The following is a 26,680-nucleotide window of genomic DNA, read 5'->3' on the forward strand; positions in this document are numbered from 1 at the left end:
TTCTAATGATCTTATGTGGGTAGGTAGCTTGTTCCAGAGGCACGGCAGGTAGTGTGTGTAAGATCTTTTCGGGCAGTCTCAAGGTGGAAGGTGCGTCCCATTGCAAGAGGATGTGGTAAGAGCGGTTAATGTAGCTGGTTTTAAAAAAGGTTTGGACAAGTTCCTAGAGGAAAAGTTCATAATCTGCTGTTGAGATAGACATTGATATAAAACGTAACTGACCTCTTAAAGATAACAAGCCTATAGAGAGTGATCAAAAAATATGTATAAAAATGCTCAGAAATGTGAAACTCTGAAGGGAAGGCTGAAAAACCTCCCTTGGGTAAAGAGTTTATGAAATGACAATGACTGGAAGGTAAACTCTTTACCCAAGGGAGGTTTTTCAGCCTTCCCTTCAGAGTTTCACATCTCTGAGCATTTTTATACATATTTTTTGTTCACTCTCTATAGGCTTGTTATCTTTAAGAGGTCAGTTACGCTTTATATCAATTTTGTACTTCTTTCTGACCTTGTTTTCATATCTCAGTATCCCTGAACGGAAATTCCGTTGAGAAAGACATGGCAGAAACCACTGCTTGCCCTGGATCGGTGGCATGGAATGTTGCTACTATTTAGGTTTTTGCCAGGTACTTGTGACTTGGATTGATCTCCGTGAAGACGGGATACTGGGCTAGATGAACCTTTGGTCTGACCTAGTATGGCTGTGTTCTTCACATAGCTTTGAATATTGAACCCTGAATGATTTGTCGGGGTACCTTCCAAAGTTACCCTGGCATATTGATGTCATAATACAGCAAACAGTTGGGAAATAACCAATGCCTGAAAGGAAAAGTAATAACTTTATGTTTGTGTCTTGATAGCTAGAAATCATATCTATTTGCAGGCTTCTCAGAGTGAAATGCTGTCTGTCGATGTTCTTGACATAGGTTGCACTATTTTTCATTTATTTACAGTATTTATCTTTGAAGAAAATATTTTTTTTCTGTAAAGTCCTGAATGCACTGTGAAAAAAAAAAATGTACTGCTTAAATAATAAAAAGATGCTGCTGACTTAGCAGTCTGATTGTGGGAGAATTGGGTTACTCCAGTCTGCTCTGACTAGCTCGCCTGCTTCTACTAATCTGCAGAGTACAGGGATTTGTATTTGCATGCAAATGTGTGCCGTATCTCTCCTGAAATGGCAACTAGCAGAACTATTGATCAGTATTTTCTGTTGTCCTGGGGAAATCACTCATATTACTTGTAAAGCCGGGCCGGTGGTTGCCTGCTCACAAACCCCCACAGAGGCTGGGGCTGCATCTGAATTCTAAACATACAGTATAACGGACTCACGTATAATGGAACCTCGTCTATTGCGGACAAAGTCCGCTGGTCCCAGCCGTGTGCCTTTATAAAAATCATCGCTTATAGCGGACTCGCATATAACAGACTTTCGGATATAATGGACAACCAATCTGGTCCCCAGAGCTGCTTTTAGCTGTAGTTTTGTTCGGCTATAATGGACTTGCAGGCTCCGCGTGGCATGTCAGTGATATAGTATCAAAATGCAGCCCAGAGGAAAATGATAGATTATTTTTCTTTCCAGTACAGTATGACATAATGCTTTAGAATATCTTTTAGTGTTCTGGTTTTGCAATCATTTCGTGCCATACCAATGTTTTGCTGAGTTTTGGTCTTGATGTTGCTGATATGTTTGTGCAGTGACTGTTGTTCATTGATTGTAAGTTGTTTCAAGTTGACCTAAATAAAATTTTTAAAAAATGCAACTCTGGATATAAAGGACTGTTTTTCCAGGTCCCTTGAAGTCCGTTATACTGTACTAAACAACAGCAGAAATACACCTGAATGGTCCATCCAGTTTGCCCATTAGTTACACGTATTATAAATTCATGATTAAATTGTCTTTTTTTTCTTTGATATTTCTGGGCCATAGACTATAAAGTCCATCTGATACCGTCATTAGATTCCAGTTACTGGCATTTCCGTTGACGCTCACTCCAGTGATACTGTGTATTTGGATTTTCAAAAGGCATTTGACAAAGTATCTCATGAAAGACTTCTGTGGAAATTAGAGAGTCATGGGATAGGAGGTAATGTCCTTTTATGGATTGAGAACTGGTTGAAAGACAGAAAACCGAGAGTGGGTTTAAATGGTCAACTTTTCTCAGTGGAGAAGGGTAAATAGTGGGGTTCAATCAAAAAATTATACAGGGTATAGAGAGATTAATCTAAATAATCCCAAAAATACCTCTCTTGTATAAGTTTTAGTGCTTTTTGTGAACAGAAACAGTGGCGGTAAAAGGGGCCAAAAGAGACTACGAGGAAAAAATATGAGGAAAAAATAGCCAAGGAGGTGAAAAACTTCAAGCCGTTCTTTCGATAGGGAAATGGTGTGTGTGTGTGTTTTTTTTTTTTTGGGGGGGGGGGAAAGAGAAAAAGAAAGGAGACCCTGGTAAGCGAGTTATCAGAAGACAACCAGAGCCTGGGACCACAACATGATTTGAATAATGAGCAGACAACAAACGGTAGAAAAAAATAATTTTATTTTCTGTTTTGTGATTACACTATGTCAGATTTGAAATGTGTATCCTGCCAGAGCTGGTGTTAGACAGCAAGCGTGAACTAGGACCTAAAAGAGAGAGGAAAAGTCTCTTTTATTTATTTTGTTTATGTCGCAGAGCCTGCGTGGCATTGGAGAGGTTGTAACCCTATACTTCTACTAAGACTAAGGGGTCCTTTTATTAAGATGCGCATTTAGTGCACGTTATATCGGTTAGCATACCTTAATAAAAGGACCCCCAAGTATCTTAATAAAAACTTGGCCCGCGACTTAGCCTATGTTTTAGATTTCGGCCCCTTATGTGATTGAATGTGACACCCCTGAACTAAAGATAGAAATAACTAGTGAGATAATTAAATTTGCTGATAACACAAAGTTGTTTAAAGTTGTTAAATTGCAAGAGGACCTTGTGAGACTGGAAGACTGGGTGTCAAAATGGCAGATGGCCTTTTATGTAAGTACAAAGTGATGTTTGTGGAAAAGAGGAACCCGAACTATAGCTATGTGATGCTGGGTTCTGTGTTATGAGTCGCTGCCCAGGAAAAAGATCTAGTGTCATTGTGGAGGATACGTTGAAACCCTCAGCTCAATGTGCGGCGGCTGCTAGGAAAGCAAATAGACTGTTAGGAATGATCAGGAAAGGAATGGAAAACAAAGATGAAAATGTTATAATGCCCCTGTTTCGCTCTATGGTATGGCCACACCTCGAATACTGTGTGCAATTCTGGTTGCCGCATCTCAAAAAAGATGTAGCGGAATTAGAAAAGTTACAGAGAAGGGTGACAAAAATGATAAAAAGGATGGGACAATTTCCCTATGAGGAGAGGCTAAAATGGCTATGGCTCTTCAGCTTGGAGAAGAGATGGCTCGGGGATGAAATTATGTTTAGAGGGTAAGATGTCAATCTCCCACAGTAAGATTGGTGTGGCCATGTTGTTTGTAGCGGGTGCAAAGCTTTGGAATGCTTTGCCAGGAATCTTGCATTTTTGCACTGCCAGGATGAATTTTAAGAAAATGTTAAAACAATTGTTAATGTTTTCTTGTGCTGAGATTTTATATTTAGAATGGATCTGAAAATGTCTTCTGTGCCTGCTGACTGATTTTTAAAGTATGGTGATTTGTAACAATTAAAATATTTGTTTTGTCCAACATTTTACGATTGGTGTTGTGTAAACCGTATAGGTAATATACGGTATATACATTTTTAAATAAATAAAATAAATAGCGGTCTCTAAAATAGTGAATGGAGTGGAAAGGGTAGATGTGAATTGGTTATTTACTCTTTCCAAAAATACTAAGACTAGGGGACGCACAAAAGTCAGCGATCGCTGATAATCCCCCCCCCCCCCCCCCCCCCGATGCACAAAACAGCCCACTGAGTGTGATCGGCCATTTTCCGATTCGACCCGACTTGACCCATGCAAATTAGTAATACCCCATGCAAAATAGCCAAGCGATTGATGCACTAACATGACTTGTTTTGTTTTTTTCAATGGCACAGGTATTTTGCATGTATTACACATGCAAAATATCTTCCCCTTTAAAAAAAAAATGGAAAAAGTCCCTTGCCATCCCCTGAACCTCCCACCCAAAATGGCAGGAGGGATGCCACCGGACGTTCCCCCAACGTGCAGGAGCAATATGGCAGGAGGGATGCCTACTCCCCCGAAACTCTGACATACCTTCAAAGGTTGGAAGTAGGAAGTCCCCAGAGAGGCTACTGCGTCGACTACCTGGTTCAGAATGACGTACTTTCCCTCCCCGGTGAATCATGTGATACATGGGGAGGGGCCAAAGGCCATGATTAGACCAGCTGCCTAAGGCCCCTCTCAAGAAAATGTTAATTATCATTTATATGGGGGGGTTTCAAAAGAGGTCAAGGCAGATAACTTTAAAATATGCAATCAGTAACAACTATAGAAAAATAGACAAATATAGAGCAAAATATAGACAGCAGATATAAAATCACTACATTAAAAATAAAATTATTTTTCCTAACTTTGTTGTCTGGTTTCATGAGTGTCTGGTTGCTCTTCCTTCTGACTGTGCACCCAATATTTCTTTCTTTCTACCTCCTGCACACTTCTTCTCCTCTGGACCCCATTCCCATCCCCAACCAACATCTCTCTCTCTCTCTCTCTCTGTCCCTCCATGAGTCCAAATATTCTTCCTCTCTCTTCCACCCCTATTGGCAATAGGTCTCCCTCTCTCACTGTGGGCCACCGCGTGAGCGGACTTCTGGGCACAATGGACCACTGGTCTGACCCAGCAGCGGCAATTCTTATGTTCTTATCCAGGCATCTCTCCCACCCCCTTTACTGCCACATCCAACATTTTTCCATCTCTCATCCCTTGGATCATGTGCAGCATTTTTCACCACTGCCCACCAGCCCCATGCCCATTTTTTCTTTCTATCACCCCTCTCCAGCACAATGCCACATTTCTCCCTCCATCACTATGTCCAACATTCCTCCCCCTTGCATCACCCTTCAATCTGCCTTCTCCATCATCATATCCAACACTTCTCCCTCTCATCCTTCTATTCTCTCTCTATGCCCAATTTTCCTTTCTTCCTTTCCCCATGTGCACCATCTCTCACTCACACACTCATGCCCATCAATTCTCCTTTTCTGTTCTATTCATGCCCCTTCCCTTCCTTCTGTGTCAAGTTCATGCCCCCTCCCTGCCGTCCAGCTTTATCCCAAAATTAAGTTGCAAGTCAGGAATCCCTGCCTGCCCCCCCCCCCTCCCCGGCCCCGCTGAAGCCACTGGGGATCCCTCCCTGCCTGGCTACCTGCTGCACTCTCACCCCACCCCTGAAGCCAACCCTACCATCTTGCCGGAGCTGGACACGCTCCATCTCCTCCCAGCAGCAACTCTGTGCAGACCTGACCTATGCAGTGACTCACACACCTTCCCCCCGTTGTCAATTCTGACATCGGAGATAGAGAATGACACAAGTTCTTTTCCTGTCCCTGCCCCATTCCTTCAAGCTCCGTCCTCAACTGCACAAGCCTCAAACACTTTAAAATCATAAGTGTTTGAGGCTTGTGTGGTTAAGGCAGAGCTTACAGGAATGGGGCAAGGACAAGGACAGTGACAAAACTTGCGGGGACGGGATAGGGAAATTGAGTTCCTGAGGGGATGGGGAAAAATTTGTCCCTGTGTCATACTCTAATCGGAGAGAAGGTTCCACGCTGTGTGGCTGGCCTTGAACTGCCTGGAACCTTCTCTCCGATGTCAGAATTGATGTTGGGGGGGGGGGAGGCTTGTGGGTCAGCTGCATGCAGCATGTGAGTCGCACTCGCCGACCATGCGCGGAGTTGCTGCTGGGGTGGGATGGAGCGTGTACGGCTCCAGCAAGGTGGCAGGGTCAGCTTTGGGTGTGGGGGTTGGTGCAGCGGGCCGGGAGGCAGGGTGGGATCCCCGGCGGTGGTGGCGGCTTCAGCGAGAAGCAGGGAGAGATCGCCGGTGGCCAGGCCGCGTACCCCCAAGGGTATGCATACCACGTGTTGAGAAACAGTGATCCAGTATATGCCCTTGATCTAGTGCTCTGATCACCCAGTCAAAGAAATCAGTCAGATTAATTTGGCGTGATCATCTTTTGATCTTGCAACATGTTGGATTCTAGGAGGTCTACTATCTTTTTCTTCTGCAGCATCTCCATTAGTTTTGCAACCAACAAAGTGAGGCTTACCGGCCTGAAATTTACAACTTTGTTGTCACCATTGTTAAGAGGAACACTCCACTCATCTACAATACCATGGAACTTCCCTGTCTACAAGGATTTATTATGGATGTTTCCAAAGGACTTGAAGAATATATGAAAAGGCCTACCACAGGCTAACTTAAGTAATGTAATGTAATGTAATTTATTTCTTATATACCGCTACATCCGTTAGGTTCTAAGCGGTTTACAGAAAATATACATTAAGATTAGAAATAAGAAAGGTACTTGAAAAATTCCCTTACTGTCCCGAAGGCTCACAATCTAACTAAAGTACCTGGAGGGTAATAGAGAAGTGAAAAGTAGAGTTAGAGGAAAAATAAAAATAAAATAAACATTTTAACAAGACAGCATTGATCTAAATACTTTGGAAGGTAGAAGAGAGGAGAGAAAGGAATAGAAGCAGAAGGGGGAGCCGTTGAACAGTAGAATTCTGGAGAAATTTAAATGATAGAAATAGAACAAAACAAAGACAAAAGGCAAAACAATAGATAAGATTAAAGATGAATTAAGTGTGTCTATCTTCAATATTAGCTGTTCCCATTTGAACAAAATAAGCTGCTATCTTTTTCTAAACAGTAGATTTACTTGTAGTACGAGACAGGCGTATCATAATCGTGGGTGATCAGATCATAGGATCTCTTTTTTATCGTTAAATTTTTATTGAAAATTTTTGAAATATAAAACATTAAATATGGATATCAGTGACATCGTAAATGCAAAACAACAGTAAAATCAAATAACAATCAACATACCAAGAAAGCACAAGAAACATAGACCACCAGTGCAACAATAAGCCCGATACCCTCTCTCAAAGAGAACCTCACATCCCATCCCCAAACCCCAGAAATCTGAGCACTCCAATAAGGGACCTCCTGTTGTTTCATTGGGAGCTCCCCCTTTCCCCTCCCTCCCCCCCCCCCCCCCCACATAGGTACGCTTAAAGCAATGAGTCTCCTTTCAGCTCGGGCCACTTTATCCACTTCTCTCATGTCCTCCCTTTCTGTCTGTGGTCAGGTTTGAAATCCAGAACTTTGAGCTATGCAAATCTGCACTTCAAACCATATTTTCCTACGATCACCCGTCTGGATGATGGACATGTTGTCTCCATTTACAAGCATAAGATTGAGGGCTCCTTTGACAAACTACCGCCTGCTCAAGAGGAGGCGGTAGCGGCTAGCGCGCGGGGCATTTAAGCGCGTGCTATTCCACGCGTTAAGGCCCTAACGCGCCTTCGTAAAAGGAGCTCTGAGTGTCACCCCTTCCCTTGTAGGTCCCGTTACCATTTGTCTGGGCAAAGAGCTCTTTCAAAGGCATCGGCAATACTTTTTGTTGTTGTTGTTTATGAATTGGGATATTTCCAGTTTCAGATCTCCCAGCAATAGCAACTCCCCTTGTATTTCCCCACTTTTGGATATCTGTGATTAGATCTTTGTCCAGTTTCCTCCTTTCCTCTTGCATTTCAGCTGCTTTAATATGTTTTTTTTTTTTTTCACGTACTGTGCTTCTCCAGGGCTATGAACTGAAAAAAAGAAGTGTTAGCTCTTAATAGCTATTCAAGAAACATATTAAGTTAGATCAATACAAAGGTATCTCCTTATAGTTTTGATTTTTAATTGCTAATGTTTTATTTCTGTACATTGCAGTAAGCTAACACAGCAACCACACTGAATTGTGCTTGAACCAAACTCGGTTCAGCTAGACCAGTGGCTCAAACTCGCGGCCCGCCAGGTCCTATTTTGAGGCCCTGGGTATGTTTTTCATAATCACAAAAGTAAAATAAAACAGTTTCTTGATCATATTTCTCTTTAGCTATAAATTAGAGAATGACATGGTGGCAGTTACCCGCGGCTAACCGAGGGCAAGCCGCTGAAACAATGGGGGGGGGGAGGAAGTGCTCACTGCGGGCATGGGGACAAGGCCATCCACCGTCCCATGGAGCGGTGAATGGCCTTGTCCCTGCAGTTAAGGGAGGGAAGGCACGCGGCTACACACATGCGACTGCAAGGCGACACAGGCAGGCTTCGCCGGCTTCAGTTTCTTTTCTAAAGCGCCGCAAAGGTAAGGGGGAGGGAGGGAGGGAGATAGATTTGGCCAGAGGTAGGGAGGGAGGGAAGGGGCCATGTGCGTGATTGGTGACCGCACGCCTTCCCTCCCTTAAGTTTCTTTACGCTGCGAAGGTAAGGGGGAGGGAGGGAGATTCTTGGGCCGCTGAAGGGCAGTGAGGTGGTGAGAGGGAAGGGTGGATGCTGCGGGGACATGGACGGGGTGGTGAAGGAGATGGGGGGACGGGGATGGGGTAGTGAAGGGGACGGCGGGTTCGGGGACGGGGCTGTGAAGGGGACGGCAGGGACAGTGGTCCAGTGACGGGGCAGTGACGGGGACAGATTTTTTCCCCGTGTCATTCTCTGCTATAAATCACAATATTATTATTAAGACTTAGCCAAAAGGAAAGATTTATAAACTCTAAAGAGTTTTACCTCATGCATAATTGTCATTTCTTTAATAAGACATTAACTCTTTTTCTGAGGCCTTCCAAGTACCTACAAATCAAAATGTGGCCCTGCAGATGGTTTGAGTTTGAGACCATTGAGCTAGACCAATGATGTTCTCTGCCAGTTTATCTTTTTATTAAGGTCATCGTGATGGGTTTTACGTTCTATGCAATGGAGACATCTCTTTAATTAATTTTAACAGTGTTGTCCTGAGAGGTATATAGTGAAAGCTAATAGCAGAGATAATGAACTATCATATTACTGTTATATATTAAAAATTAAAGATGAAGCCCTAGGTAATGGAATTCCCAGTCCTCCGCTTTTCTAATGAATTTCTTAATAGTATTTGTGTAAATTAAATATAATCAAATTCTGATTTGTGAATCAGTGTTCAAGGTAGAAGCTAGTTAATTATAATCTAAGATACTTGCATATCCTTTTTCCAGTTATACATGACTGTATTGTCTTGGGGATGTATAAATGTTGTAATTTAAGAGTGGGAAGACTTCAGATTGACCATGAATATGGGATTGCATTCTGTGAGTTTAATAGGTATTGATTTGTATCAGAAAAATAGATCTCCCAGAAACAGATGTTAATCATAAGGAGATTAAGAAAAAAAAAATTCAGTCTGACTGCTACACTACTAGCATAGATAAGTTGGTTATTTTGAAGTCAGCAGCACTATTCTTTCATGCGTTGCCACTGAAAATCCACATAACCACATCCATTTTTAAAAGATATAGCTCCATTTAAGTGGCCTAGATTTAAAAAAGAGGCACTTGTACAGTCAGTTGACTAAATTGGGTCATCTTGAAAATTTAGTGTACTCGAAGTACCTGCCAGTTTTTCCTAATTTCTAAGGGCTCCTTTTATCAAGCCGCGCTAACGGTTTAATGCACGTTAAACCGCCGGCCACGCTAGCCGCCACATCTCCTCTTGAGCAGGCGGTAGTTTTTGGCCAGCGCGGGGGTTAGCGCGTGATGAAAAGTCGCACGCATTAACCCCGCTAGTGCAGCTTGATAAAAAGAGCCCTAAGTGCGATAAATTCTTACAGCACTTAATTACATTACATTACATTAATGCATGTAGTTTGCGACAACCTATCCATTATATGATTGTATAGATGTCTTTAAATTGTTGACTTCTTCGCAGATTGTCCAGCGCTTCTTGTTGTAAACCGCCTCGAACTTTTCATGGCTTTGGCGGTACATAAAAATAAAATTATTATTATTATTATTATTATCTTGATACACTAGAAATATTGAATTGGACTAGCAGTGGTGTTGGGGTGTTTATAAATTATGAGGCTCATAATCAAAACATAAATACGTCTAAAAGCCCACCCAAGTTGGCACTTGGACGATCAAAAAGACAGGTCGTCCAAGTGCTGATAATCGAAACACGGTTTTACACCTATCCAGAGACTTTTTAGGCCTCTGAATCCTGCTTTGCACCCAGAGCAGAAAGAAACGTTTTTGGCGAAGTGGTTAGGACAGGATGAGGGGCGACCTAGACTTAGTCATATTGCAAGGATAACATTGATAGGTGGTATATAAATATCTAAAATAAAATAAATAATAGAAAGTTTGATGAGACTTCTTAGACGGAACTTATACGTTGTGACTTAGGCAATCTAAACACAGGTCTAAGTGCCCAAAAGGTATCCAAAGTTACCAGATAACTACTGCAGACACAAAGTACAGACCTCCACACACTCCCCCAGTGATCAGTGACCCTCCCCACCGCCATAAAAATCGGAATAAAAACATACATACCTGCCTCCAGAACATCAGTACCTGGCCTAGGAAAGTCTAGTAGAGCTTCACAGAGGTGGCTTAAGTAGTCTGGGAGTGGGCTAGTGAACCATAGAGAGGAGGACCCAGGCCCATAAGCCACTCTAACCACTGCAATCATGGTGGAAAATGTGAGTCCACCATAACCTTACTGTACTGCCATGTAGGTGGCACCTGCAGCCATTGGGGTTGTAGACAGGTAGGTGTAGTAGGTTTTGGGGTACTCACCATGACCTGCGAGAGAGTTGTGAGATGTTTATGTGGCACCCTTTTTGTGAAGTTCACAGCAGTGCCCTGTAAGGTGCCCCAGTACTCTGTTGCCATGTCTGTGTGGCCAGTCACTACTGGCCCCTCCCATATCCAAAAGGTCTTGTTTTAGGTGTTTGGGACTTGGATGATTTTTTGGATAAGAACATAAGAATTGCCGCTGCTGGGTCCTGCCCAGTAGTCTGCTCATGCAGTGGCCCTCAGGTCAAAGACCAGTGCTCTAAATGAGTCCAGCCTCATTATTATTATTATTATTAGCTCTGTACACTACAGCTGAATGGAGGAAAATGATTTTCTGCCTTGGAAACTGCTCCAAATGACCAAACATGTAGTATAAAGATAGACGCACTAGCGGTTTGGACAATCAAATGGCTGGACGTAAAAGTAGATGATTTTCAAAAACAAATATTTTGAACATATTTTTTGAGAATGGACTTTTGACACTGCCGACTTTGAGCAACTAATGTCCTAGGCCCAAAATGGACTTAGCCATTTGTTCTGATTATGCCTCTCCACGTGTATGCATTCCAGAGCTTCCTTTCAATTGAGAGATTTGCCACCTCTGCATTTATGTCATGGAGGTATTTGAATGTCTCTATCATATATTGTATCTCCTGCCTTTCTTTGAAAGTATACTAAATTCTAGATATTTGGGGAATATTGCTTTGCTGGTGTCTTTAGTTCTTTCCAGTACATTCGATTTAATAGGTCATTCTATTATGTCCCTGTCGGATTCCAGACTTTAGGTGTTCAATCCCTTCCTGCAATTCAGGAGTTGCAGAAATTCAAATACTTTAAAGAGCATGTGCTCCTCCTACCTTAGAGAGAGAGTTAGAGCCCCCTACAGTTTTTTCATTTTGAATTCTTTATTCATTTTTAAAACTTCAATTGTGCACAAGAGATGATGCATTTACATTTAATGTAAACATTACAGCACAATAAACTTAATATAATAAAGACAAGACTTATTTTTCCCCCACCCATTTCCAATTAACCAATACCTTATAAAAATACCTGTAAACAACCTATCTATATCTCTTAACCAGTTCCAAAATATACCCCCTCCCTCCCCTACAGTTTTTAATGTCTGCAAGCAATCCGCACAGAACTCTTTTGATCTGCTCTGCATCTTTTTCTTATTTTTTCACTTTTTTTTTTTGGTGGCTTCAGTGCTATGAGACCCCGTGCAGTGTCCTCTGCTGGAGGAAAGGACACAGTCCCATGGAGCTGGACTGCTGCGTCACAGAGAAACTTCAATGGACCTGTGGAACCAGCCTGCTTGTGCCATCCTTCTCAGACTCTGGGTCCATTCTCCTGGGAGCTTGCTGGCCCTCTGATCCCGTTAGGGGTTTAAGCGCAGGCTGTATGCATCCTTAGTAAGAATCCCTCTGGGTTTCAGGGCACAGGCTGAATTTCCCACCCTCGGTTGCATGGGGAGGTACCATGGGGGTGGAGGTTACAGTCAGAGTCTGTCAGACAGGCAGTCTGAAGATCTTCATGTTTGGTCATTTGGAGCAGTTTCCAAGGCAGAAAATCCTTTTCCTCCATTCAGCTGCAGTGTAAAAAGCTAATAATAATAATTTATTTTCTTGTATACCGCCCAACCAATAGTTCTGGGAAGTTCACAACAGGAAAATACTGAGACATTTCAGCACATGGTACAGTTTCATAGAACACACTATCTACGTACAATCTAAAATTATATAATTAAAGTAATTCAATTGTTAAAAACGTTCAAGTACAATGTTAAAAATTATTAAAAAATTAAAACATACTATGACAATAAGAATAGAAACAAAAGACCTCATTTAAATATATCAAAATTAATATTCTTATTTGTCAAAAAAATAGGTCTTTAATGATTTCCTAAATGTGAAGTAAGAATTAGATTGAACAATCATCGGACTTAGCCAGGAGTTCATCTTCCCAGCTTGATACTCCAAAGTCCTGTCTAAAAAGGTCTTAAAACGACAGGCCTTTGGAGTAGGGAAGATGAACTTTCCAGAATTTCTAGTTCCTTTTGTGGAGTAAGAAAGTTTCAGATAGGGGGACAAATATGAGGGAGATAATCCAAAAAGCACCTTGTAACAAATGCATCCAAACTTAAAAAGCACTCTGGTCCCAAAAGGCAACCAATGCAACTTGGTATAAAAAGGGCTAACATGATCATACTTTTTAAGATTAAAAATCAGGCGAACTGCAGCATTTTGCACCAACCGAAGTTGAACTTAAGTTGGTTGTCTGTAACTCGGAGACTGCCTGTACTTGACTCACATAAGAACATAAAAGTTGCCATACTGGGACAGACCAAATGTCCCTCAAACCCAGTATCCTGTTTCCAATAGTGGCCAATCCAGGTCTCAAGTGCCTGGCAAGATCCCAAGGAGCAGCAACATTCCAGAGCTGAGATTGTGATGTCATAATGCTCATTCCACCAATGCCTAAGAGCCAACCTCATCGGTGATGTTACAATGGCGTGATCATTAGAAACATCGAAACATGACAGCAGATAAAGGCCAAATGGCCCATCTAGTCTGCCCATCCGCAGTAACCATTATCTATTCAGGCAGTCCCCGGGTTGAGAACAAGTTACGTTTTTAAAGCTGTTCTTAAGTCAGATTTATACGTAACTCAGAACTTGTAGGTTTTAAGATTCTGCTCCCAGCTGACAAAAGGGCCAACTGTCCCTACCAGTGTTCCCTCTAAGGTACAGCATGCACAACCACACACTGTTCTTAATGTGGCCATGCATCATTTCTGAATCTGCTACAGAAGTGTAGGAGTCTGTGCCACTGGAAATACTGCTCAGCGAAATCAAATGATGCCGCAACCGTGTTCTTAAATACGAATCATACTTAAGTCAGGCGTCTTTAACTCGGGGACTGCCTGTACCTGCATTGTGGACTGATATAGCATCAGTAGCAAATTTGTTATACATTCACTGGTTGTAATAATGTTTTTACAGGATGCATTTGTATAGGCTGCCTGGTTTGGTGAATGCCTTGGTATCCGTGCGCTCATTTAGAGAAACCTGGTGATCCAGTGGTTGCGATGTGTATTGAAAATCTGTACTCAATTCCTTCTCATAATAAAAACTCGCATTTTGACTAACACCTAGGTACCCTTTGAAATGTGGAGGAAGATTATCATTGTAAAGCATGTCTCACTACCAGCAAGGAGCATTCATTGCCAGAGATAGTACCGTATTTTCACCCATATACCGCGCATCCGTGTAAAACATGCACACGGGTATAGCGTGCGGGGAACACAAATTTATGTAAAAAAAAATTTAATATAGCGCGCACACGTGTATACCGCGCATGCTAAAACCTCCTCCCGCCTACTCCGAACCGGCATCCTCCCCGCCGCTCGCTTACCCGAGAGAGCATTTTTTTTTTCATTCGAATCCGGCATTCCCCCCTGCGAACCGGCATCCTCCCCCTCGCTTGCATCACCCCCCCTCCCCGCGATCCTACATCCCCCCCCCAGCACCGCAAAACATCTCTTACCCGATTGGGCACCGGCACCAGCACCAATGCACAGGATGTGTCAGTGCCAGTGCCCGAAGATCCTCCCTCGTTGGGTTGGGCTGGGCTGGGCGGTGCGGTGCGAGAGAGATCCTCCTTCTTCCTGCGCCGGGCTGGACTAGGCTTTGAGCATTTGCGCATGCTCAAAGCCTTCTGGTCTCGCTCTCTCCGAGATCTCGGAGAGAGCGAGACCAGAAGGCTTTGAGCATGCGCAAATGCTCAAAGCCTAGTCCAGCCCGGCGCAGGAAGAAGGAGGATCTCTTTCGCACCGCCCAGCCCAGCCCAGCCCAGCCCAGCCCAGCCCAATCCAACGAGGGAGGATCTTCGGGCACTGGCACTGGCACATCCTGTGCATTGGTGCTGGTGCCGGTGCCGGTGCCCAATTGGGTAAGAGATGTTTTGCGGTACTGGGGGGAGGATATAGGATCGCGGGGGAGGGGGGGTGACACGAGCGGGGGGGGAGGATGCCGGTTCGCAGGAGGGATGCCGGATCGGATTGAAAAAAGAAAGTTGTAAAACGCGCTCACACGTATAATGCGCACGGTTATGCACAGTTTGTAAAAATTGTGTATAACGTGCGCGTTATATGCGTGAAAATATGGTAAATCACTGTGATGTGGCATATTGAGATGGTTTCCGTTCATGCATTATTGCTGGTGTAGTATAATATTCCAGATGTATTCTTTTCTAAATCCTGTCTTTAGAGTGAATGGAGTCAGAGGCCAAGTTTTATGGTGGGTCAGATGTTAGAATCATTGCATTGAACTGCAATTGGAATATCAATTTATATATCAATATGCCTTAAGGTGCCAGGTTGGGGATCAATATTATCTACTGGCTAAAGATATGCACAGTATCGTATTTGAAACATTTTTCCTGGTTTTGAAAATATAAAAGGAGAAAGGTTAAGGATATTTTTCATTATTGAGATTTAAAATGATGATTATTATTTTTTACTCTTGTTTACTTTTATGCTGCTTGCTCCAGCACAGATGACATGCATGAGTGACTCTTACCCTCACCAAGTAGGAAAACTAAACTGTATTCTTCAAAACACAGACTCTGTTCCTTTGACCTGCAGCGATCAGTGCACTTTCAGCAGCCATCTTCCTTCCACCCTTGGGATTGGATGGTTTGCATCCCATCTAACCCCCGTCTTCCAGTTGCAGTGTGACTATCAAAGGCTAGTTCTCATCAGTTAATCTTCTTTATAGAAAGAACGTTTGAGCAGAAACACTTCATGCTCTAGTGAAAAACAGTAGAGGTAACTTACCATGTTTCCCTGAAAATAAGACCTTGTTTGATATTAATTTGGGGTCCAAAAAACACTAGGGCTTATTTTCAGGGATGTCTTATTTATTTAATTTTTGTGTACAATGATCATCTCTCACCCATCCCCTTGTGCAGCATCGTTCTATCCCTCCCCCGCATTGCCTCCCCCCCATGGCAGTAGAACATCGAAAGCAATTTCATTATGTTGTGTTAGATCTAATTTAATCTAAGCATTGTTCTTGTATGCCACCTCTCCCTTATAAAATAGAGCTTTAAATGGTTAATAAATAAACAAATTACAGATCATCCTTAAAAAACTAAATTTAAGATGTCATAACATTTCTGAAATAAAAAACTGTTGAGATTTTTGTGGAACAGATAATATGAAGCCATTCCCCTGTGCAGCAGAACCCCGACGGCTCTGCCAACCCATCTCCCTGTGCAGCATTTTTCCATCTCTCCCTCCCATCCCCCCCCCTTGCAGTAGAACCCTGCCAGCCGTCCCACCATGAGGGCGATATACCTCTGTTCCAAACAGCAGCAACGGCAACACTGAAGAGGCTGCTTCACGGCCTTCCCCACTGGGGCCTTCCCTGTGCCGCATGATGCATTCCCGGCGGAGAAGGCCGCGAACAGCCTGTTCAGTGCTGCCGCCACTGCTGTTTGGAACGGAGGTATGTCGGCCTCATGGTGGGAGGGTCAGCAGGGTTCTGCTGTGCGGGATGGGAAGGAGGGATGGAAAGATGCTGCGCAAGGGGAATGGGTGAGAGGGGAGGAAAGATGTTGCACCTGGGGGGAGGGGAGAAAGTGCTGCCGCCGGCAAATCGGGGAGTGTCGAAGACATTCAGGAGGGCTTCGAGGGTTGATCCAACTAGGTCTTATTTTTGGGGTAGGGCTTACATTACGACCTACCCTGAAAATCATGCTAGGACTTATTTTGGGGGTAAGACTTGTTTTCGGGGAAACACGGTAGCTACACCAATATTGTCACATGATGAAAATAACAAAAGATACAACAATTTTTCATCCTAAATGATACCTGATTCTTTTTTCTTGTAGGCATGCAACGCAACAGGAGACGAACCAAATCATCACTTCCAGTACCAATGCGATCAAACAGCTGTCTGAGATCGTCAGGGGCTCATCTCGGGTAGGTGCCTTGATGATATGAATAAATTAAGATTTATTCCTAAAATTAAAAGCAAGACATGCAATGTAAAAGTTCTTGTATTATAATTAAGGAGTCCAGTTTCCTGGGGTGCTATCTTATCAGCACATTGAATTCTGGTGATCTAGAAATTACAAGCTCAGTTATGATTATGTAAGGGATACTTTTAAAAACTCATGAAGATTTAGTTATAGGACAATGCATTTATGTGAACAAAATGAGTCTTTGTTGTATTGTTGTTATTTATTTTGTAAACTGCTTAGATTTTAGGCAGTATATAATTTTTTAAAATAATAAATAAATAAAATTTGCACGTGTTACCCTTAACCAGACTTTTGTGGCAGGCTAGAGTAGACTTTTATAGGGGTAACACCCCTCTCTTCTCCTCCTGAAAGATTAAGACCAGTGGGCATCCTTACCACCCAAAAGAGTAGCAATATGATTTCTATGTTCTTATCCCTTTTTGGTGGTAGATAACTCTCTTTGGTGTTCATAGTTTAAGTTTACCAGAGAAGTAATTTTTTTTTCTTGGATCTGGGTTACTCCCTAAAGAAGCAATGTTTTGAATAACCACAAAATGCTGGGCACAATTGGAGATAATAATAATAATAATAATAACTTTATTTTTCTATACCGCCATAGTCAGGTGACTTCTAGGCGGATGGAACAGATTACAAGTTGAGTACATTAAAATAATAATTTAAAAAAAAAATTCTTCCTGAATGTGAATAAATTTTAGGTTAGCAGAAATAGTATACTGTTTTAAAGAAAAGATATTAACATTTAAGTTCTTGTACAATCTCACTTTATTCTGGGATCAGTGGATTTTTTTTTCCAGACCATTGGAAATATTTCTTTAGTTCCATGTCTTGAGATGACATTTCAATTGGCGATTCTCCCCTTTGGTTTGGCGCCCCAGACCTTCACCACAGTGATGGTAGTGGTGGTGGTGGCTGGCCTTCGCTCCCTGGGTGTCCTGGTTCATCTGTATTCGGACAACTGGTTGATCAGAGCTTCCTTGCTGTTTGAGGGGCGTTTGGCTGTCCAACAGGTGGTGCAATTGCTGCAACGTCTGGGCTGGGTGATCAATTTCAGGAAGTGTCATCTCGAACCTGCCGAGGACTTGAAGTACTTGGGAGTTCAATCTTGCATGGGTCAGACCGCCGTGTTTCTACCCATGTCCCGTCAGGAGATGCTACAACTGGTTGTCAGAGGCCTTCTGACCACTCCGTTCCTGATGGCATGGCAGTATTTCCTGGTTCTGGGGACCATGATAACAACGATCGAGGTGGTCCAACAGGTTGCTTGTATTGTAGCAAAAGAGGCCGTTGGGCGTGCTTGTAACCAAGCTGTTTGAACAATCTTTTGGGGGTAACCCTGATCTAAAAACATTGAAATAAATCTTGAGCCTGCTTAGAAAAATCTTCTGTTGCAACATATTCTATGTAGTTGCAGAAATTGACTAATAGGCAAACTTTTTCTCAGTCCATATGGGTGGCTACTATGAAATCTTAAGTATGTGTTCCGATCCACCTTCTTACGAAAAAAAAAGTAGTAACAAACTGTATTTATTCATTCACAAAAGAATATTTACACTCTGGTTGTGGCATTATATACTATCGAGTGACGGATTTATATATTTGACAACCCTAATCAGACCAACGTCCCTTCTAAATCCCAAGTTTTTCCTTCTAAACCTTCTAGAAATCAGACTGCAATGGAACAGTGACCACAATGATCTCCTTGATTGACAATAGGAACCTAGATATGAAATCAGCAATGAGTTCCATTGCTCCAGTGAAAGACTGTCATGTCTGAAAGCCTAATCCTATTCTCTGTGCCAGGGTGCCTTGGATCTGATAGCTTCATTAAAGAAAGAAAGGTTTTCTAAAAAATTTAAAAGAGTTTTCCTTTGTGACAAGAAGGTGCTCAAGCACCTGCTTGAGTTCCCTGTTCTTCTACTATGCCACCCACTGGTTGTAGAGATCTAGACTCCTCCTCCAGAGAACACCCCTCTTTGGCTCAGGACTCCTCAGTTATAGAGAACATAGAGTTAAAATGTTCCAAAAGTATTTAACTTTAATCACTTCAATGTTCAAAAAACAAAATATGCTTTTCTTCAGCTTACTCTAAATCAGGGGTACTTGTGACCTGGATTGGCCACTGCGGAAGCAGGATACTGGGTTAGATGGACCATTGGTCTGACCCAGTATGGTTATTCTTATGCTAAGCTCTGAAACTTGTCGCCAAATGATGTAGTTACAAGGGTTAGCATATCTGGGTTTAAAAAAGGTTTGGCAAGATCCTGGAATAAAAGTCTATAGTCTGCTAATGAGTTAGACATATGGGAAGCCATTGCCGGCCCTGGGATCAGTAGCATGAAATCTTGGTACTGTTTGGGATTCTGCCAGGTAATTGTGACCTGGATTGGCCACGTTTGGAAGCAGGATACTAGGTTAGATGGACCAGTGTGGTTATTCTCATGTTCTTATGACGATGAGTACAATAAAACAGGGGAAACAATTCCACAAAAATCAAACAGGCAAGAGCAAAGTGGAAATGTCCAATCAGAATGGTGCACAAAAAAGTGTCTTTCAACTCATCTGATAAATCCAATGGTCTTTATTCATCCAAAATAACTCATTCATCCAAAGCAACTCAATGACTCGACATGATCATGTTTCGGCCACCCGACCTGCATCAGGAGTCTACGAATTATATATATATAAACAATAATAAATAAATAAATAAACATAATTATACATAAGAGCATAAACAGCAAATATTAAAAATATATAAAAAAATGATGTTAAAAAAACAGCAAAGAATAAAACCAAACAACATATCAAAAGTACAGCATTGTTTAAAACAAAGATCTACTATGTCTGCACAAATTATTAAAAAACCATAAAAAAGTTTTTTACCAAAATAAAAATTAACTAAAAATCTAATAGGCTCTACATAAATAATACATTAAAAAATGGCTAATCATAAATACATAAATACCTCTTCTTGGTATATTCTTTGCTGTTTTTTTAACATCATTTTTTTATATATTTTTATATTTTTAATATTTGCTGTTTATGCTCTTATATATAATTATGTTTATTTATTTATTATTGTTTATATATATATAATTCGTAGACTCCTGATGCAGGCCGGGTGGCCGAAACATGATCATGTTGAGTCATTGAGTTGCTTTGGATGTATGAGTTATTTTGGATGAATAAAGACCATTGGATTTATCAGATGAGTTGAAAGACACTTTTTTGTGCACCATTCTGATTGGGCATTTCCACTTTGCTCTTGCCCTTATGACGATGAGTTACAGCAATGACTTTCTTTACCCAGGTCTCACATTAAGTTGTATAAACATAATTAAATGAAAGCACAGCGATTAAGATACTCTCCAGAGCCCATAGAAGGGAGCAGTCCTCACTGGTTTTGAATTTCATAGCAAATTAAATTCAAGCTTTCTATGCTGGCTCATTGTACCCTTTCCACTGACATGCTGTATTAATAAAATGTATATTTGTTCTCTCCTTTCTAAAACACTCATTTGTGAAATTGATATTTTAATATTTTTTATGTCTGTTTTATTGTAAACTGTTTATCTTAATAGGGGGTATAAAAATGAGCAAATGAAATCTTCCCAGAGTAGTCTGTTATCCATTTTTCCACCCTCCAGAATCTGTTTGAAGTCACCCAGATTTGCAGCACCAGCTTTATGCAATACATTGCCTCTTGACCATAGGCCAGGGTCATCCTTTGCCAAATACATGATAGAGATTAAAAGATTGTTTTTTGGCAAGACTTGGTTGTTGCTAATGGGATCAGACCTGTGGAGATTAGATCTTTGGGTTGTTTTTTTGTTTGTTTGTTTTTGGGGGGAGAGGGGTTGTTCTCCATTCCTCTGTTTTCCTTCTATTTCAGTTCTTATCTATAGATCTAAAATGTGTAATCACTTTGGTATCTCTGTCAAAAATTGGTATGGTAGGCCAAGATCACTTATGTAAATGATTTAATCTATATACTGGGCAATTTGTTTATACTGTAGAATAGGTAGTTTATAGATACCTCCAGGTCTTCTAGTGTGTATTTTGTCAAGACCAAGATGACGGCCATAGCGTGAGGATGTGCACCGAACCCCTCAGGGTTCGATGCTGGGGCCGATCTTGTTCAATATGTTTGTGAGTGACATTGCTGAAGGGTTAGAAGGAAAAGTGTGCCTTTTTGCAGATGATACCGAGATTTGTAACACCGAAGAGGGAGTGGAAAATATGAAAAAGGATCTGCAAAAGTTAGAGGAATGGTTTAATGCCTGGCAACTAAAATTCAATGCAAAGAAATGCAGAGTAATGCATTTGGGGATTAATAATCGGAAGGAACCGTATATGCTGGGAGGTGAGAAGCTGATATGCACGGACGGGGAGAGGGATCTTGGGGTAATAGTGTCCGAAGATCTAAAGGCGAAAAAACAGTGTGACAAGGCAGTGGCTTCTGCCAGAAGGATGTTGGGCTGTATAAAGAGATGCGTAGCCAGTAGAAGGAAGAAGGTGTTGATGCCCACTTGGAGTATTGTGTTCAGTTTTGGAGACCGTATCTGGTGAAGGATGTAAGAAGACTTGAAGCGGTCCAGAGGAGGGTGACAAAAATGATAGGAGGCTTGCGTCAGAAGACGTTTGAGGAGAGACTGGAAGCCCTGAATATGTATACCCTAGAGGAAAGGAGAGACAGGGGAGATATGATTCAGACGTTCAAATACTTGAAGGGTATTAACGTAGAACAAAATCTTTTCCAGAGAAAGGAAAATGGCAAAACCAGAGGACATAATTTGAGGTTGAGGGGTGGTAGATTCAAAGGCAATGTTAGGAAATTCTACTTTACGGAGAGGGTGGTGGATGCCTGGAATGCGCTCCCAAGAGAGGTAGAGGAGAGGAAAACTGTGATTGAGTTCAAAGAAGCATGGGATGAACACAGAGGATCTAGAATCAGAAAATAATATTAAATATTGAACTAATGCCAGTACTGGGCAGACTTGCACGGTCTGTATATGGCAGTCTGGGGGAGGATGGGCTGGAGAGGGCTTCAATGGCTGGGAGGGTTTAGATAGGATGGAGTAGGTTTTAACGGAGATTTCGGCAGTTGGAACCCAAGCACAGTACCGGGTAGAGCTTTGAATTCTTGCCCAGAAATAGCTAAGAAAAAAAATTAAAAAATTTAAATTGAATCAGGTTGGGCAGACTGGATGGACCTTTGGAGTCTTTATCTACTATGAGTTTCTAACTTTACCTTTGAAAATGCCTAAGCGTAAGGCAATGTTCCCTCTAAGGACCAAGTTCATGTGAGCAAAACTTTTTTTTTCTCATTTAGCTCTTAGAGGCCAACACTTCCTTCCCCAAGTCAAGACAGTCTATAGTCGATTGCCACAGTGCAAGACAGCTATACTTTTTTTCACGCTCTGCAGCAGAGACTTTTTATTTATGCATTTTTAAACCTTTCCGCATTCAAGGTTTTGTTATTATTTATTTTTCACTGTTTATATATATATTTTTTGTTGGGTTTTAGTTTATTGTGTGCCCGTGATGCTTCTTTGGTCGCTTTTATGTTTACACCCTTTTAGTTTCTTCTGCTGAACCTTGTCCTTAAACATGGTTACGACCATGGCACTTGTTTTGGTTGGGCCACGACTTTGTCCAACTTTTTAATTTTGGCCCACTCTGTATTTACATAGGAATTGCCGCTGCTGGGTCAGACCAGTGGTCCATCGTGCCCAGCAGTCCGCTCACGCAGCTGCCTCCAGGTCAAAGACCAGCGCCCCTAACTGAGACTAGCCTTACCTGCGTACGTTCTGGTTCAGCAGGAACTTGTCTAACTTTGTCTTGAATCCCTGGAGGGTATTTTCCCTTATAACAGCCTTCAGAAGAGCGTTCCAGATTTCTACCACTCTCTGGGTGAAGAAGAACTTCCTTATGTTTGTACGGAATCTATCCCCTTTTAACATAGAGAGTGCCCTCTCGTTCTCTCTACCTTGGAGAGGGTGAACAACCTGTACTAGAATGTCAGTCCTTTATTCCAGACAAAGGAGTATGTAAATTCAAAAGAAAATAACTGGCTAGTTGTTGTAGATTATATACAGTAGTGTCTCTCAAACTGTGTGCCAAGAGAGATTCCAGAATTTTACTTTATTTTTAAAATTCCCTTCATAAGTATACACTAAAAATGAGTCAATGTTATGAGCGTCTGTGTGCGTAAGGATACAACCGCCCAGATAAGCATCATTCTTTGACGTGATTGGTCCTTGAAAATTAGTGGCTTTTTTTTTTTTTTTTGCAGTAGTTCTCCTAACTTGAGCAACAAAACAATCTAGGCTTTCCTACCTTTGGATCTTCTTTTCTGTGTGAACTTGGATTTTCAGCTCTGACAGAAATTATATATATAAAAAAAGCGAACGACTGCAGATGGTGGATGATGACATGCGTGTTGACTATCGAGCCCCATTTTGAGTTAATTTGCACTCAAACATAAGCCCATCCATCGCATTGATTAGCAATTCTATTCTATCTACTTTAGTTTCACCGTTGTTACAATTACCCCATATGTAGCTTAAGGAATTTTAAATAAAGAACTCTCAAATTTAATTTATTGCTGGCTTTGCAATTTTATAATTTCAGTTATAATGTGCCATGAAAAACATTTGCTCCATTTAGGGTGCCAGAGCTAGAAAAGTTTGAGAGACTCTGCCATACAGTATATTTTCAATATTTTCAGTCTTTATCTGTTTTTAAGTCCATTATTCTAATTTGTTTTTTATCTGAATCCCATGTATTAACTCACCTTGTTGTGAACCGCCTAGAACTTTTTCGGAATGGCGGTATATAAGAATAAAATTATTATTATTATTATTTACAAGCAGTGTATTTATGGTTGTTTTCCAAAGAAGTATGAACAATCTACGTGGTTTACAATATATGTTTGATATAGTATTCATTTTCTATTTATCATTCTAGCAAGAGCGACTTCAGCTGGACAGACTAAAGAACCAGTTATCAGATACTATCCAGCGCTATGGCGCTATGCAAAAGGTAGGGGACTTGAAAGCTTCATCTCCCATTTTGACAGATATAATATGGCAATAAAATACAGAAGAAAAGAAAATCTTTATCTTTATTTTCCGTTGTTTTTCACCCACACATGCAAGGGGGGAGGGGTATATCTTTTGTTTTGGAATTATTCCTGATGGAAATGATGGATGGGGGGGAGGGAATTTTTATCTTTTGTATAGATATTGATTGATTATAAGTGCTTGGTTGATTATCATTATTTGTATATAAATTGAGTTGCACTTTTTGTTGGCATTAAAAACTAAATAAAGTTAAAAAAAAAATAAATAAATAAAAATCAACCAAAATTAAGAACTTCACTGGAGCCCAGCAATTAAAGGGGAGAGGAGTAAACAATTACAAGAAAACATCAGGCAATAAGTATCTGTACGGACCATGAAAGAAAGAGGCCAAAACTATCATTCTAAGGACCCGAGACTAGGGTGGGGGATGGGAGATGAGGAAGCATTGTTTTCCAGTACAATTCAAGCCCCTGTTGCCTTTGCTGAGTGGGGTTCCTTGTTTTTTCCTGCCTAGATGCAGCACTTCATCTAGTGGGAGGAGGGGGGACCTCAGAGGCCACGGGGAGGGGTGTTGGTGTGAGGGAGGGATCTACGTGTATGCACAGGCTCCCCTGCACGCTTCTATCAAGGGCCGCTGGAAAGACCTTTTTATAATAGACAGATTTCAAACGTGAATTTTATGCGTAAGCTTTACACGTAGAAGTGGTGGAGACAGAGACTGTGTCTGATTTCAAGAAAGCCTGGGATAGGCACGTGGGATCTCTTGGAGAGAGGAAGAGATAATGGTTACTGCAGATGGGCAGCTCTATGACCTCACAATACAGGTGTAAAGAGCCTTAGCCAATAGGAAAAGGAGATGCAAATGTTAAGAGCCTTAGCCAATAGGGAAAGGATGGGCCATTTGGCCTTTATCTGCCATCATGTTTCTAAACAGTAGAATGCCGATTATCCGAACTCCAAGTTTCCAGATTACATCGAGGGTCGCAGTTTATATTTAAGTTTCCCCCCCCCCCACCGAAGTACTATTCCTATCACTTTCCCTCCCACTAGTACTCCTTCTCTGATTCTGCCACCGCTGCCATCTGCCCAGCCCAATACCCCCTCCCCCTGAACCTGGAGACTTTCTCCCACGGTTAGCACCCTTCCCCCCCCCACCGCAACGTTAATTTTGTTCTTTTGTTTCTAATAAAAAAATATGTTCAGCACATCCCCCCCCAAGAAGAAAAGGCAGCATTCCCCCCTCCCTCCCTGAACAGGCATCACCAAACTCCTCCCGGTCCCACAGGAAAGACCCCAGGCCTACCTTGTTTCCCTGGTGGTTCTAGCGGCAGGAAGCAAGGTAGGCCTGGGGTGTTTCCTGTGGGACTGGGAGGGGGGTTGATGTGCCTGTTCAGGGAGGGAGGGGGAATGCTGCCTTTTCTTGTCATGGGGAGGGGGATGCATTTAAGTAATTTTTTTAAATTAAAAACAAAAGAAAAAAGGGTAGTCCAGATAATCAGCGTTCCATTATATATGTAATACTAGTATATATATTTTACTATCTAGGGAAAAGTGATCCATAAAAAGACCCCAATGTATAGAATCCTTATGTACATTTTTTTCTGTACACCGCCTAGAAATTTGATTAAGCGGTATAAAATTTTTTTAATAAACTTGAAAAATAAAAAAAGCTGCTTTTTTTTTTTTTTTTTTTGGTAGTTGAAAGTATCAGGAAATACTTTATGGTTCCAAAACTGAGTCATGATGCAGACCCCAGTCTCTGTGTGAAAGGTCTACCTGATACTGTGGAACACAATCTCCAGTCACTTTGTTGAACCTGCATAGCTTCTTCTTTCGTTTTAAGGTCGCGTGACAAACTCTGTGTTCCATTAACTGGCAGAAATGCGGCCTTTCTGCAGATAACTTTCACACGGAGTCTACAATGTGTTCATTGTAATGTTAGTGCAGAAAAAAACCAACAACCCATCTGTTCTTAAGATATGTATTTAGTGAATCTCTGTGTTATGATAAATGTGTCTATTTTAAGCATCAGCTCCTAAATTAGCCATTGCATTTGTGAGTGCCCAGCTGCGTGAAGGACTGATCTAAGTGACAAATTAATATCTTTCCACATACCAACTGTCATTTTAAATACATGTTTCCTTTTTGAAAACCTTGTCATGCCTTGAAGTTGAAATTACTTTAAACCCCTGTAAATCTCTCTCTTGTCTCAGAGATACTGTATATATATTTTTGTCCCTGTGCAGAATTACAATGGCATTTTGTTTCATTGTGAGACAGTAGAGATTAGCATATTTGGAAATATTTCCTTGTTTTCACTGGCTCTTCACCCAAACCATCCGTGCAGACCTTCTATTTTGCCCCTGTCCCTTCTATCTCCCCCCATGCAGGTCTGGCCTCGCTCCCTCCAACCAAATTTCCCCCGTGAGATCAGACACACTACGGGCCTCCCAAAGAAGCAGCAATGTCAGCAACCGTACAGCAGAGGCAGCGATGTGAATGGACAGCTTGTGGCCGGCCTTGCCAGAGCCTTCTCTCTATCACATCACTTCCTGTAGATAAATGACGTGGCATAGGGAAGACCCTGGCAGGGCCAGCCACAATCAGCCTGTTCACAGCACTGCCTCAGCTGGCCAGCCAGCTACTGCTGCTGCTCTGGGGAGGCCTGCAGATAAGTCTGATCTCATGGGGGGGGGGAAGGCTAGACCCATGTGGGGGAGGAGGAGGGGAGATGGAGACATG

The 26,680-nt window shown here is 41.8% G+C and overlaps 1 protein-coding gene across 8 annotated transcripts in view; it reads left to right on the top strand.

Annotated features, from left to right (window-relative positions):
- TSNARE1 (t-SNARE domain containing 1) overlaps nucleotides 1-26,680 on the top strand; it is an 843,012-nt gene that overhangs the window by 297,353 nt on the left and 518,979 nt on the right. For all 8 annotated transcript variants that reach the window (XM_033933058.1, XM_033933059.1, XM_033933061.1 and 5 more), the window contains 2 exons: nucleotides 16,704-16,794; nucleotides 23,823-23,897. In XM_033933058.1, coding sequence (XP_033788949.1) covers nucleotides 16,704-16,794; nucleotides 23,823-23,897 — 166 coding nt within the window. The remainder of the gene's footprint in view (nucleotides 1-16,703; nucleotides 16,795-23,822; nucleotides 23,898-26,680) is intronic.

This window comes from Geotrypetes seraphini, chromosome 2 (genome assembly GCF_902459505.1).
Source record: "Geotrypetes seraphini chromosome 2, aGeoSer1.1, whole genome shotgun sequence".
Taxonomy (NCBI): domain Eukaryota; kingdom Metazoa; phylum Chordata; class Amphibia; order Gymnophiona; family Dermophiidae; genus Geotrypetes; species Geotrypetes seraphini.